Source organism: Panthera tigris, chromosome A1, assembly GCF_018350195.1.
Source record: "Panthera tigris isolate Pti1 chromosome A1, P.tigris_Pti1_mat1.1, whole genome shotgun sequence".
Taxonomy (NCBI): domain Eukaryota; kingdom Metazoa; phylum Chordata; class Mammalia; order Carnivora; family Felidae; genus Panthera; species Panthera tigris.
This window is the reverse complement of record NC_056660.1, coordinates 152,053,626-152,068,733: the sequence shown is the minus strand read 5'-3', so window position 1 is coordinate 152,068,733 and position 15,108 is coordinate 152,053,626. Positions and strand designations below refer to the sequence as shown.

At 36.8% G+C, this 15,108-nt stretch overlaps 1 protein-coding gene across 1 annotated transcript; it reads left to right on the top strand.

Annotated features, from left to right (window-relative positions):
* The first annotated feature begins 528 nt into the window (after positions 1-528).
* Positions 529-15,108, top strand: LYSMD3 (LysM domain containing 3). Its single transcript, XM_007079756.2, has 3 exons — positions 529-778; positions 3,485-3,747; positions 10,701-15,108. Exons 2-3 carry the CDS (start codon positions 3,493-3,495, stop codon positions 11,364-11,366), a joined length of 921 nt encoding a protein of 306 aa, XP_007079818.1. The 5' UTR covers positions 529-778; positions 3,485-3,492; the 3' UTR covers positions 11,367-15,108.

Here is a 15,108-nt window from a genome sequence, read left to right as displayed (position 1 = left end):
CCCCGCCAACCAAGGACTTCTCTCCAGTATTTTGTCTCTTCTGCAAGTCTAGAAGCTTCCGCATGAAAAGTAATAAGCACAGTACAATTTTCCAAAACATGGATGTCAATACTAAGGTTTTGGGCGACCTTCTCCACCCTAGACAAACCTCCAGATGCAGAGCAAGAAGAAACGCTCAACAGTGCCCGTCATATCCTTAAGCATCTCTCTCCTCCCGACTCCCACCCCTGGGTATTTTCTAGACAGTCTTTGCCAGCACTGTGTGTACGAAGGACAAAGGCGCAGCGGGCAGGTAGCTCCCGATCACCGGGTTAACCAGCGGGGTTGGCCCTCGGAGCTACAATCACGGAGGGTGAGGGGCGGGGTAGGGGCCGAAGGAGAGGAGATATGGGCGGAGCTGGAACTCGGACCCCGCCCCCGCGGCCCTGGCGGCGTCTCTGCGCCTGCGCGCCAGGCGCAGGCCAGTGGTTAAGAAGCCTCCGGGTCTGGTCTCGCCTTCGCGTCCCCGCCCTCCTCCTTCCCCGCCCCTTTCCACCTCCGGCCTCCTCCTCCTCCCCCTCTTCTGCCCACCTCCGCCCACTTGACGCGATGACGCACGGCAGGTTTGCGGACGTGGCGGCGGCGCACGGCCCGGAAGGCAGAGACGTTGGCGGCGGTGGCGGCAGAGGGCAGGGGCAGCCAAAAGCGCAGGGTTGGTCATGAATTTGCCCGGGACAGGAGCCGCGGCGGCGGACCTGGCAGCGGGCTCCTCGTTGCGTCCCCGCTGCTAACCGAACAGGTAAAGATGGTGGTCGGCGGGATTGGGCCCTGCTACACTCTCGCTGGAGATGGCGGAGAGCCCTCGGCCGCAGGTGTAGCCGGGGCCGCCGGTTGGGACTCGGATCCTGGCCTGCATGTAGGAGACCTCAAGGCAGAGGAGATCTTCGCCACCAACCCCACCGAAGCCCCTCTTTACACTCTCGGGGAAACAGGGTCAGAGGAAGGACTCCTATCTGTTTGGTTCTCAGAGCCACGCATTTAAAACCTAAACACTACATTTACCCCACGACAATATATGCTGGCAACATCTCGTCCACACCGTCCAAGTGTGACGGTGTGGCGTAAAAACCTGAGATTTAATCATCATATAAACAGGGAAAGAAAAAATCTAGGTGTGTGGAATAGAGAGGAAGAGAAGTTTTTAAAACCTGAATTGCCCCTGGCGGATACAGTCCCTGTGTTACTACTATCCCAGTGCTGAACTACCTTGTGCCCTATGACCCTATGGCCCTATCTGCTTAAAGAAAGTCAAAGCAAAACACCCAACAACAGTTACTATAAAGTATGAAGGTGTTTGGGAAACAGTTTACAGTTACAGAGTGAGCTGGTTAAATGCTTTAATAACGTATCCATTGGTAATTACTTTTTGCCATGGTTTGTAATCTAGGTGGCATGCAGGGTTTTTTTTCCCCCTACCCTAAGAATTAAGACAGGTGAAGAAAATTGAGCCAGATGAGATGAATACTATGTACTTTCTGCTGTCTGTATAGTCGGCTTAGATAATTATCTGCTTGGGCCTGTGACTAGCTTTCCACTTTCATTGGAGTCACAACCAGTTCTTGATTATTCAAAAACAGTATCCACTTGTGGTAGTCTGCTGCCTGCATTTCATTACACAAGAGAAGAGATAGTGAGATGAAGTTCTAGTCGTATTATTTAGTATTTAGCAATAGACTCTGGAGAAAGTTTGATGTCAATATGTAAAATGGCTTTGCACATTGCTCACTGAATTTCAACTGTTCTAAGCCAGTTTGGGATTCTAACAACAAATTATTAGGAAGAATCTAAAGGGAAGTATGGCCACATTTAAATTAGTGTATATTAAGTGGTTTTTAACTTTTAAGTCTACTTAACATGTAACTATTAGTTATCTAGGTCTAATAAAAACCCTTGAGTTCTTAAAGCATTGCATTGTTGTACAGCAGAGTCAGAGAGTTGTTTTTTGTTTTTTTCTCTTTGTCACTTCATATTTGTCTGTAGTATTCACAACTGAACTAAGTCCTTTAAGACACCATTTGGGCTTGGCTTCCATGACATAATATTTTTATGGTTTCTTCTTCTGAATATTCCTTTTCCGTATTCTTTGCAGGCTGATTTTCCTTCCCTCACATACTACTACACGTAGCAGGTCTTCAAGGCTCAGTCTTGACTGCTCTTTTCTTATTCTGTACTTTTTCTAGGTAGTCTCCTTTATACCTATACGGCTTCGGTTTCTACCTATGCACATGAGTCATGAAATTATATTTCTAGCCCAGACCTTTGTGAATTTGACTATGTAGCCTGCTGGGCTACTTCACATTCTTTTGGGCTGTCTTAAAGGAATTTATAATCATAGTCTAGCCTCCCACTTTTCTTCCAGTGTTCTGTTTTCTAGAGAATGGCATCACCATTTCCTCAATGATGCAAATCTGAAATCTTGGCATAATTCTTAACTTCTTTCGTCTCTTGATATCTGAGTCACAGTATTAAGTCCTAAGTATTTTATCTCCAAAATGCCTTTTACTCCTTCTACTTCTTTCCATCTTTCACAACAATAACTGAAAGCAATCTACTATACTTTCTTTCTTATGTGAACATGTAATATGAAGCAAGAACTGGATCTGTGGAATTAGTTTTTTATTTTTGTTTTGTCTTTAATGAGAATAGGCCAGCTTGTTGAAGATCAGTTGAGAGTGCATATACAAGTAAACAAAAAGTACTCATTGATACACGCTTATTGATGTATGCTTTTAATTTAGGCCAGTGCTCATTCTTAAGAGTATCTTTTCTGAAGTAGAAATGAATGTAGTGGCCTGAACTATATTCAGTCTTTATCGACCATAAATTGAGTTGGATGAGGACTTTGATAAATGTTGGTGAAAAACTTTCAAAAAATAAGAATCCTTGGTCTAGGACAAAATTACGACCTATATAGAAAGCACATGCTATATATACTAAACATAAATACTGAAGTCCACTTGATCCAAGGAGGTAGATAGGTAGTACAAAAGATATATGAGCTTAAAATGCTGAACAAGCCAGAATGTTTGGATTTATTAAAGTGTTTTGTTTGTACATATAAAACCCGTACTTTTACTTATCAGAATTATAAATTGCACATATATGATCAGAAGTTTCCTTAATTTTATTCACATACTCAGAATAAGGGGAACTTAATTTCTTGACCTTAAATAACTGTTTACTTCCGTGAAAATGTTTATCACCTCCACTTTTGGTGATACATAGTTTATAAGAATGGATTACCTTTCCCTCCTCTCTCATTGTTTCTGCTGCCAGATATGTTCTTTGTACTTTAACATCTCTAAAACTCAAACCTGAATTTTTAAATAACTAAAATCATTCTTAAAAATATACATATAATGTGACCTGAATGTAAAATTCATGTAACTCAGTCAGTCATATGGATCAGCTACATTCCAGAGTTTTCTCTTTCTTTCCCCCTCAGATTTTGACATGGCAGGGAGACATCAGAATCGTAGTTTTCCTCTTCCAGGAGTTCATTCAAGTGGTCAAGTACATGCATTTGGAAATTGTACAGACAGTGACATGTTGGAGGAGGATGCCGAAGTGTATGAGCTTCGATCCAGAGGAAAAGAGAAAATCCGAAGAAGTACATCAAGAGATAGACTTGATGACATCATAGTATTAACAAAAGATATACAGGAAGGAGATACTTTAAATGCAATAGCCCTTCAGTACTGTTGTACGGTAAGTTTTAATTTGATATTGCATAATGCTGTCCAAAATAAATTATTTGTTCATTAGCACAAATTGAAGTAAGTTCTGTGCTTTTATCTTGTCTTTTCCTTTCTTTCCATAGAAAACTGTATTATGTTGGTAGATGTTAACTTTTTAAATTTTTAAGTGAATACTTGGATTTCCGTTTATTTCTAAATCCATGAGTCTAGTTTCAGTATTAGACATCCAAATGTGTTATCTTGTCTCCTTACTCAGGTTTTAAGAGAATATAGAAATATATAAGAAAAATTTTTTCTGCCTCATCTTCCTGAAATAACACACTTTGGGGTGTTTCTTTCCATACCTTTTTTTGTGCTTATAAAAATAATATGTGTAATATATAAATATAAATATGTATTATCTAAAATACTTGGGGTGTTGGTGATTTTTTGTTTTTCTGTTAAAAAAAAACAAAAAACAAAAAAAAAAGCTAAAATAAAAAAAATTTTAAAAACCAAAAAACAATTTTCTTAATGTTTATGTATTTTTGAGAATGAGAGAGACAGTGCAAACTGGGGAGGGGCAGAGAGAGGGAGACAAAGAATCCGAAGCTGGCTCCATGTTCTCAAGCTGTCAGCACAGAGCCTGACATGAGGCTTGAACCCACGAACTGTGAGATCATGACCCTAGCTGAAGTTGCCTGCTTAACCGACTGAGCCACCCAGGTGCCCCAATTTTTGTTTTTAAAAATTGGTTTGGGGCACTTGTGTGGCTCAGTCGGTTGAGTATCCAGCTTCGGCTCGGGTCATGATCTCACAGTTCGTGAGTTCCAGCCCCATATTGGCTCACTGCTGTCAAGGCAGAACCCTCTTTGGATCCTCTATTGCCCTTTTTCTCTGCCCCTCCCCATTCATGTGCACATGCACACGTGTGCGCTCGCTCTCTCTCCCCCCACCCTTCTCTGTCTCTCAAAAAAAATACATATATAAAAACATTAAAAAAATTGGTGTATACTGTGCCAATTACTCTGCAAGTTGCTTTTGTCTTTTTTATTTCTTCCTTTTTTTTTTTTTTTGTAATGTTTATTCATTTACTTTGAGAGAGAGAACATGAGCAGGAGAGGGACAGAGAGAGATTGAGAGGGAATCCCAATCAGAAAGCTGAAAGCTTTCTGTGTGGAGCCCGACAAGGGGTTCACTCTCATGAAGCATGAGATCATGACCTGAGCCAAAATCAAGGTCAGACACTTAACTTACTGAGCCACCCAGGCACCCCTCATTTCTTAATATATCATAGACATGCCTCACTGTCTGACACATCTAACCCATTTTATATAGTTATATAGTATTGCATAGTATGGATATACCATGATATTAAACTATTCTATCATGTACTCAAGATTTTCTTCATGTTTTGAATTGTGTGGTGAATATCATCAGCACTGTATCTTTAAATGGTGGTACACAGGGTACCTGGGTGGCTAAGTCGGTTAAGTGTCCAGCTTCTGCTCAGGTCATGATCTCAAGGTTCGTGGGGTCGGGCTCTGTGCTGACAGCGCAGAGCCTGGAGCCTGCTTCAGATTCTCTGTCTCCCTTTTTCTCTGTGTCACTCGTGCTCTATCTCAAAAATAAACATTAAAGAAAAAAATTTTTAATTAAAAATAAGTGGTGCTACCTTTATTTCTGTGGAGTAGGTTCCCCAAAGTAGGATTGATAAAAAGGGAGGTATATTTTTATTTTAATAATACTAAACTCTTTATATCCATTTCATATCTGTGTCATTATGTCCATCTTGCATCCTTAGTGCAGAATCTGTTTTCATGTAAACACGTTGATACGGAAACTGTTACGGAAACTGTTTTTTGAATTTTATGTTGTCATACTCCTAGTAGAATTTTGAAATGTATTTACTGTGTACCTCCTTGCACATTTTAAAGTGAGTTTTAATACTTCCTAATGACTTAAAGGATATAATTTCAAAAATGTTGTTGCTATTGATACTTAAAAATAAGACTGTTAGAATACTCTTTATATGCTCTCGCTCTCTCTCTCTCTCTCTCTTTCTCTCTCTTTCTCTCTTTCTCTCTCTCTTTCTCTCTCTCTTTCTCTCTTTTTAAATGTTTATTTTTGAGATAGAGTATGAGCTGGGGAGGGGCAGAGAGAGAGGGGGACAGAGTATCCCTAGCAGGCTCTGTCCTGACAGCAGTGAGCCCAATTTGGGGCTCGAACTCACGAACTGTGAGATCATGACCTGAGCTCAAGTTGGACCCTCAACTGACTGAGCCACCCAGGTGCCCCAGTGTATAAGCATGAAACTTTTACTAGCATAAAAGTTTTATCATTGCTTTTTCTCCTTGATTAAAATTTTCATCCTCCCTCCACAGTCTTCCATAATGTATATTTTTGTACTTGAGAGCCTTTTATTGGTTACCTGTCATAGTTCTCTATAATAATATCATACGTATTTATAAACTTGTTTATACAAATTCATACAAATTTATTTTACTTATTTTTAAATGTTTATTTTGAGAGGGAGTGAGAGCGTGAGTGGGGAGGGGCAGAGAGAAAGGGAGAGAAAATCTCAAGCTGACAGGTTGGAGCCCATCATGGGGCTTGATCTCACAAATCATGAGATCATGACCTGAGCTGAAATCAGGAGTCAGATTTTTAACCGACGGAGCCATACAGGCACCCCCAAATATATACAAATATGAACTGAATTTTTAAAAATTTCCTGTGACCCTAAGGTTCTATGTATTTTTTTAAAATAATTACTGCAATTCATAGTTGTTCAAAACAGACACATTAAGAATTTTTATTTAAAAACTTAATAAAGTATTTTAGTGAAACACATTTCTTGATGAGATAAGAGCTGGATTTTGGGCGGGGGGTTTGCAACTTATTCATGGAGGCAGTACCATTTATTATTATATCATAGTATATCTGGTTTAATTTTTAACATAGACATGTGAATTCATGTTTTGTAGAGAAATAATTTACAAAATGTGCTTTAGAAGGTTGATGATAGGGGCGCCTGGGTGGCGCAGTCGGTTAAGTGTCCCACTTCAGCCAGGTCACGATCTCGCGGTCCGTGAGTTCGAGCCCCGCGTCAGGCTCTGGGCTGATGGCTCGGAGCCTGGAGCCTGTTTCCGATTCTGTGTCTCCCTCTCTCTCTGACCCTCCCCCGTTCATGCTCTGTCTCTCTCTGTCCCAAAAATAAATAAAAAACGTTGAAAAAAAAATTAAAAAAAAAAAAAAAAAAAAAGAAGTTTAGAAGGTTGATGATGGATAGTAACTAAGATTACCTAAGGGATACAGGAGTGCTGATGCATAGGGGCACTTGCACCCCAATGTTTATAGCAGCACTTTCAACAATAGCCAAATATCTCCTATGGAAAGAGCCTAAACGTCTGTCAATTGATGAATGGATAAAAAAGTTGTGGTTTATATATACAATGGAATACTACTTGGCAATGAGAAAGAATGAAATATGGCCTTTTGTAGCAACGTGGATGGAACTGGAGAGTGTTATGCTAAGTGAAATAAGTCATATAGAGAACAGATACCATATGTTTTCACTCTTATGTGGATCCTGAGGAACTTAACAGAAGACCATGGGGGAGGGGAAGGGGAAAAAAAAGTTACAGAGAGGGAAGGAGGCAACCCATAAGAGACTCTTAAAAACTGAGAATAAACTGAGGGTTGATGGGGGGTCGGAGGGAGGGGAAAGTGGGTGATGGGCATTGAGGAGGGCACCTGTTGGGATGAGCACTGGGTGTTGTGTGGAAACCAATTTGAAAATAAATTTCATATTAAAAAGTAAATAAAATTAGGGGCCAGGCTGAAATTACCAAGGTGGAGATTCAAGAGAAAAGTGTGGTCCACTAGCTTTATTAGAGAAAGACATGGATTCTTTTTTAACGAACCTAATAAATTGTCTTACAAGAAGAGAAGTTTGAAATGCCATCTATATGAATGATTAAAAATAGATTATATTTCCAATGAGGTGAAAAGGAAAAAAATATGACTAGAGTATATGAGGAGAAAGGTATAGGACAGTGACATGGAGAAGATTTTAAGGAGAAAATAAGGTGAACAACAGAAGAAGTTTAATAGATGTTTCAAAAATGAGGGGCGTAGACTGATTGGGATGAAGCACTTTGAGAGAACTGAGGAAAAGTTTGATCTATATAGTAAGAACACTGCTATAAGGTTTAACAAGAGTACTACAAAATGGTAGGGAAACCTGCTGGTGAGTTGGAGGGGACCCAGTAAGGAGGTTGTTGGAATAATTCAAGTGAAGATGATCAGGGCTTGGACTAAAATATGTGTAATAATGATAGAGAAGAAGTTTACAGAGATTATTTGGGGTTATTCAGCTGATTCCTCATTTAAAATGAAGAATGATGAAAGGGCAGTTAGCTTAACATTAGAGGAAAGAAGGTCTTGTCTACAATAAGGAAGATTGATACAACAGTGTTAGGGAGTTAAGCAATGCTCCCTTTTACCACGAGCTGAACCATCAAAAAAAGGAAGAACCTTACAAAAGGATTTATCACTTTAAAAATAGGGTACTTATGGCGTGCTTGGGTGGCTCGGTTAAGAGTCTGACTTTGGCTCAGGTTATGATCTCGCGGTCGGTGAGTTTGAGCCCCATGTTGGGCTCTGTGCTCACAGCTCAGAGACTGGAGCCTGCTTCGGATTCTGTATCTCCCTCTCTCTGACCCTTCCCCACTTGCACTTTTCTTTCTCAAAAATGAATAAACATTAAAATTTTTTTTTTAATTCACTTCACATAGTTTATAAAAAAGTAAATAAAAATAGGGTACTTAGTGCTGTATTCCTCTTGTAAGTACTCAATTTTAGAAATTATTAAAAATATGCCAGTCCTAAAACTGACAAGAGCATAAAAATTGCAAGGTTGGAATCCTAAATGCAACCAAAGAAGTTAGTATAATGGAGAATATAGGGATAATTAGAGTGAGAACCTAGGTAGACACTTAAGACTTGGAAGCCTGGTTTAGAAAGAGTATGGAGTAGTTACTAGTCAGAATAGACAATACCAAACAAACATTTAAAGAGAATGGGGTCAGGTTTTGGAGTTTGTCAGTGAGTCTTCATTTGCCTTAAACAGTCTTGAGGTCATAAACTTTCAAAGCATCCTTTATTGTCTCATCTAATTACTCCTCAGTCTTCCTCTCCATCCTCTTCCCACATACACACTTCCAGGGAGTTGATTTTTCCAACAAGAACTCTCATTCTTCAGTGAACTTGATCAGAAATCTGCAGTTGATCAGTCACCACCCCCTCCTAAAAACTGTCCTTGTTTGACCTCCTTGATTCTTCAGCTTTCTGATTTTCCTACTAGTAATATTTAATAACAGCTAACATTTGCATAATGTACTATATATTGCTATTTGAATGTTCATATGTTTTAATTTATTAATCTTTGCAAAACTCTATGTGGTAGGTAGTGTTATTACTGTCATTTTACATATGTGGAAATTTCATTGCAGAGAGGTTAAACAACTTGCCCCAAATCATAGAGCTAGAAAGTATCATAGCCATCCGTCAAACCCAGATAGTCAAACCCACCATTGTATATTGCTTTCTTGGCCACTCTTTGCTTTTAAAAATTTTATTTTTAACTAATCTTTGTACCCAGCATGGGGCTCAAACTCACAACCCCAGGATCAAGAGTCACACACTCTTTTGACTGAGCCAGCCAGCCACCCCTTGGCCACTCTTTCTTAATCTCCTTTGTAGATTTCTCTTATTCAACATAACCCTCAAATGTTGGCATTCCTCAGTCATCTTTCATTTATCACCTTTTTCTCCTAGTCTTTTTTAGTGAATCTGTGTACACTTGTGACTTCATTTACCATTTTTTTGCTGATAATCCACAAGTCATTATTTCTAGATGAGATCATTCTTTCAAATTTCAGACATATAACTCCCTGTTGGATAACTTCCACCTAGATATTTCAGTCACCTCAAAGCCAACACGTATATAATCTGTGTTTATTTTCTTTTCTCCCTCCTAAGTGTTCTATATCTCAGTAAATGACATTATTATCCATTGAGTTGACCAAGCCAGAAAAGCTTTATCCTAGACACACTTTACCTCTCTGACATCAATCGAGTGATAAATGACTAGGGCTTAGGTTAAAGCGTTGATGGAAATCATGAATGGGACTAATCACTCAAAGATTATGGGAGGCCTGGCATAATAACGGGTAATCTGAGGAATACTCCCATGCTCTCCCTCTTCACAATGGCAGGTAGATAGGATATACAGACAGGTTGAGGACTGTATAATACATAGGGAAAGCTTATAAAAAATGACTCATCTTGGGGGTGGTTGAATACTGCATGAACACAGAAGTTAGGGAAAATGTCATTAGAAGACAAGTAAGGGAAATATGTTATCTAAGGTGCATGTTTTTTGATACATTTTAACATCTTTGAAAGTGAAATGGTGGCACCCTCAATATTTTTTTTCCTTAGTGATAAATAATGGCACATCTTAGAGTTGATGGCATCTTAGTTTTGATAAAATATGGTAGTTTTAGTTGGATAAGTTGATATTTGCCTATATTCTAATTGCAAGAATGAAAGAACATAAATATCTGTAATTCTTCCTTCTCATTGTTTACAAACAGCAGAAGTGTGATATTTGTGCATGATGTACAAAGAGAAATATCAAAGGATTCCAGGATCTACTTAAATACCTAACATTTGTGTTAATACATGAGTGACAGTAAAAAGTAATTAGCGATTTCCTAAGACTGGTAGATCAAGAGTGGTATAGAACTGTTATCCACAAATAAAATCTCTCCGGGTGTGATAACTTAATACTACTAATAATTAAACTGTACCTTTTTTTTTCCTTCCAAAAGTAATGGGATGAATGAATACTGTTACCTCTGTTTTGATTGAAAATTCAGTTGAATGTTGCTTTTTTTTTTTTTTTTTTTTTTACAGGTAGCAGATATCAAGAGGGTTAATAATCTCATCAGCGATCAAGACTTTTTTGCCCTTAGGTCTATCAAAATTCCAGTTAAAAAGTTTAGTTCATTGACTGAAACACTTTATCCTCCAAAAGGAAGACAGGCTTCACGTCCGTCATCTGTCCAGTATGTTCCAGAACAACAGGAAATTTTGCCACCTAATGATTCTCTTTCTTCCAGTGAGTCAGCTGGTAGCTTTTTAAAAGAAGTAGACCGAGACATAGAACAAATAGTAAAATGTACAGACACCAAAAGAGAGAACCTTAATGAGGTGGTATCTGCTTTAACAGCACAACAAATACGTTTTGAACCTGATAACAAAAACATTCAACGTAAGGATCCTTATTATGGAGCAGACTGGGGAATAGGGTGGTGGACAGCCGTAGTGATAATGTTGATAGTAGGTATAATAACGCCAGTATTTTATTTGCTGTATTATGAAATTTTAGCTAAAGTGGATGTTAGTCATCATTCAACAGTGGATTCTTCCTCACATTTGCATTCAGGAGTCACACCCCCATCACAACAGAGAGAAATGGAAAATGGAATTGGTCCAACTAAGGGAATACCCTTTGGCCAACATGATCATAAACTATATAGTCAAGATTCTCAGTCACCTGCTGCTCAACACAAAACATAGCAGTGAGCTCATACTTACAGTGTTAATGATGACGTGAATCTGGAGTGTGATGAATCAATTCTATTCAGTAACCACTTTAAAGGCAAAAGTTAAGGAGATTGAAGATGCTTTTGTTTTTCACCCTTTTTTGGATCCACTTACAAATAGATTGAGTATGAAATTCCTACAGTTGGTCGTTGATATTGAGAGTTGTAAATCCATATATCTTGTATCAATGCTTAAAGCAGAAATGAATTTAAATATGGGTCTAGGAAGTTCTTAACTTGGAAAATGTATCATTTTTTATATTCAAGACTGGTTATGTTTAAGTTTTATTTTTCAAGTAATTATTTTTTGGCTTAAGGTTGTTAATATTAAACATATTAGGCAAAATAACTTTTATAAGCCCCTAAAATAATGTGTATGGTTGGGAAGTTGCCATTTGGTCCCTGGAACACTGGATTAGGTCAAGACCTAAAAGTGATCTTTGTCTCTTAAAGCTTGGTGCCTCTGCTTCTGTTTTTTAAGTGACTATATTTGCCTCTGTTATTTGAAAGCACTTTTGTAATTCTTTAATGAAAAGTGTTATACAGATTAGCATTATTTAGGAATTAAATCCTCACATACTGTGATAAGTTGTTGCTGTGTTACTTGTAGTAACATGCCTTAATTACATTTAATGCCTTATAATACTACTTATGTAAGCTAATTTAATTTTTAGAATTAAAATTAAGTATTATTTCAGATGGTCCAATAGGATTCATAACATAGGCTGTATAAATTCATCTCCACCTTCACTATCAAGCACAACTTCATGGGGTTAAAACAAATTTTCATTGTCTGCCTCTGAGATCTGTTGTAGAAATTGGTTCATGAATCAAAAGCAAAGATGAGAGAGACCTTTTGCGTGAAAGTAACAGACAAATTATTGATTGACCCATTAACCTATATTTTTCAAAGAGAAAATGTTCAACTTAAACCTTTTTTTCCTCTGAACTATAGCATCAAATTGGGCAGCAGAGGCCAAAGGTGTGTAGATCAGTTGAAAGGGCTTGATAGTGCTACTTCTTAAGATTTGCTGTGGATCAGATACAGTCTGGCTAAGTAAACATCATTTGTATACGAATTTCCATCATTTAATTTCTTAAAGTGTGTGTTTTAAAAATGTAACCAAAATGATTAATTAGAAGTAAGATTTGGTGGAGTCTGGATTGCCTGTTTTGTGTTTTGTGTATAATAAAGTATGTACCTTTAGGTATATAATACCACTTCATTTTCTGGGCATTATTTACTAATTTTTAATGTTTCAGCTTTAGACCAGTGATTTTATATTTCAAACTCCAATATTGGTAACAAGTGGGGTGAAAAAGTACATATGGTACATGAGGTTTTATGTACTTTCAGGAGCAAAGTATCATAAAAAGACAGGACAAAGAAGTCAAACATTAAAGCTCTTGCATATATTAAAGGACCTTAGACAATTAACGAAAAATGTTAATATTGGAAGTTGTAGCAAAATCATTTTTTGAGTAACTTTTTAGTTTGAAATTTTAAAATTATTTTAATGTGCCTTAGCATCTTGAAAATATGTATGATCTTTCGACTTTATGCTGTGTTAACTTGGTTGGTTTACATTGTATTTATTACGCCTGCTGAAAAATCAAGTTTTAGGAAAGAAAAATGGATTATTTTAGAGTGGAATGAAGAACTTTGTTTACATCGAATTGATGAAATTACAGTCAGTGATTCCTTTTTGCTAGTGGTACTTTGAAATCATGGTAGGTCTGATTTCAAAATAAGTTATGTAAGGTAGTGAAGTGTACTGTGTACTTGATTAAAAACCATTTCAGTCTTGTAGAATGGCCTCTTGAAGGAAATAGAACATATCCTTATGACACAATCAGGCAGTTTCCTTTTTCTATATATTTGAATTATATCTAATTCTATATATATCTTATATATAGACTTTTAGATTCTAATCTTTAAGGGTCATTTTAAATGAAAAAAAATTTCCTAAGCATTTAACAGATCTAGAATAATTTTAGCTTTTAAAAAGTACTAGTATACATCAAAACTTGTGGCAAACACAGATTAGTTTATAAAACTTAATAAGAGTTATTGTTTGATATTGTGGATTTTAATTGTGTTGCAACTCTTCTTTGAATTTACTTGGATGCTTTACATTAGAAGGTATATATGTAATATATATATATATATGCTAGCAACCGCAAATGAGTTTGGTTCACTTAAAAAAAATGGAGTTGTAAGTGAAGAAAAATCTGCTATTTTTAGAGCAGATTATTATTTTTTTTTAAGTCTGGGTACAAATGGTTAGGGTTGTTTTGAACTATTGGATGCCATTTAAAGTTTTTGCCGTCCTACTCCTAGAAAATTATGGGATTCATGTCTTCAAAAGATAGATTAAAATGGATTATACAGTCGGCTGGCCACATTAGAATTATAAGACTGTAATGCTAAATGAACTTTTCCAAAGGACTTACCGTTTAAAGCTTTTTTTTTTCTGGACTCTACTTGCTTGTTCAGTGGCTTGAAGAATTCTTTAAATGAACCACTACTTAATGATTAGTTCTTTTGAAGGTATCTATTTCTAAAATTACCTACTTGGGAATATGAAGGATGTTTCAGAAATACTATGAAGAAAGGATCCAGTCAAAGCATTACAGGGTAAAGGTGGAGTTTTTAGAAGTCTATTTAAATGGTGCATTATGATGGGTATCATTCTTATTTTGAATTACAACACCGTTACTCAGGAAATCAGTATTTTTCTTCCAAGTATATGCATATTGCACTGTTAGATCATAGAAATATCTGAATGCTTTATTTAATTCTTTTTATGTATGCAAATACTATAAATCTTTTGTATAATGTATTGGATACAAATGCAAAATGGAATTGTAGAACATTGTTAGCATGTACATCTGTAAAACTGGTTTTTAAAATTTTCTGCCCCTTATTTTTTGTATTTTAAGATATGCAAAATGTAATAAAGTTTCTATTTTATTATTCAATGTAAAATGGAAGCTGGTGAATTTAATTGAATAAAAGCAAACGTTTTCTCCTCTTCTTTCAAACTATTTAAAATAGAGATACTATGTAAGGTGGATAGAATTGCCAGAGGTTTAGTAATTCATATTTCCTCCCTGTTAGAATGAAATAAAATCCACTGGATTATTTATAAGACATAAATGAAAACAAATTTCGGATGAGTGTTCTTTGGATGCTCTTCGATATCAGAGAAGATGACCTTAAAAGGCATGATCCACGACTTCTTAGCAAGTTGTGGGTCAGACATTTAACAAATTATGTGTAAATTTTATCATAAAACCACCTTTCCATTTCAAGGATATTTTATTTTTAAAAGTTACCAATAGCAAAAATAATTGAAAAAGTTGGTTTGAAGCTTTTATTTAGTGGAAGAATTTGTGATGTAATCTTTACTTTTCCTTAAAATTGTACTTAAAGTTACTTTTTAATAAAAAGTTCTTACTAACTCCAGAGCCTTTAACCATATTAAGGCAAAGCCATTGACACTGTACGTTATGGTGGGGATGGAAAGTTTAACAAGATCCTCCAGATTTCTTAGCATTCTGTTGTATCCAGTGTAGGTCTGTGATACTAGTGATCACACTAATATTACACTGTCTGCCAAATCTTAATTTATCATGACTTTAATCACCTTGAGTTTTCTTTTTTGTTGGTGCTTATTCACGAATATTTGATAGTGTCATTCTTGCTCAATAAA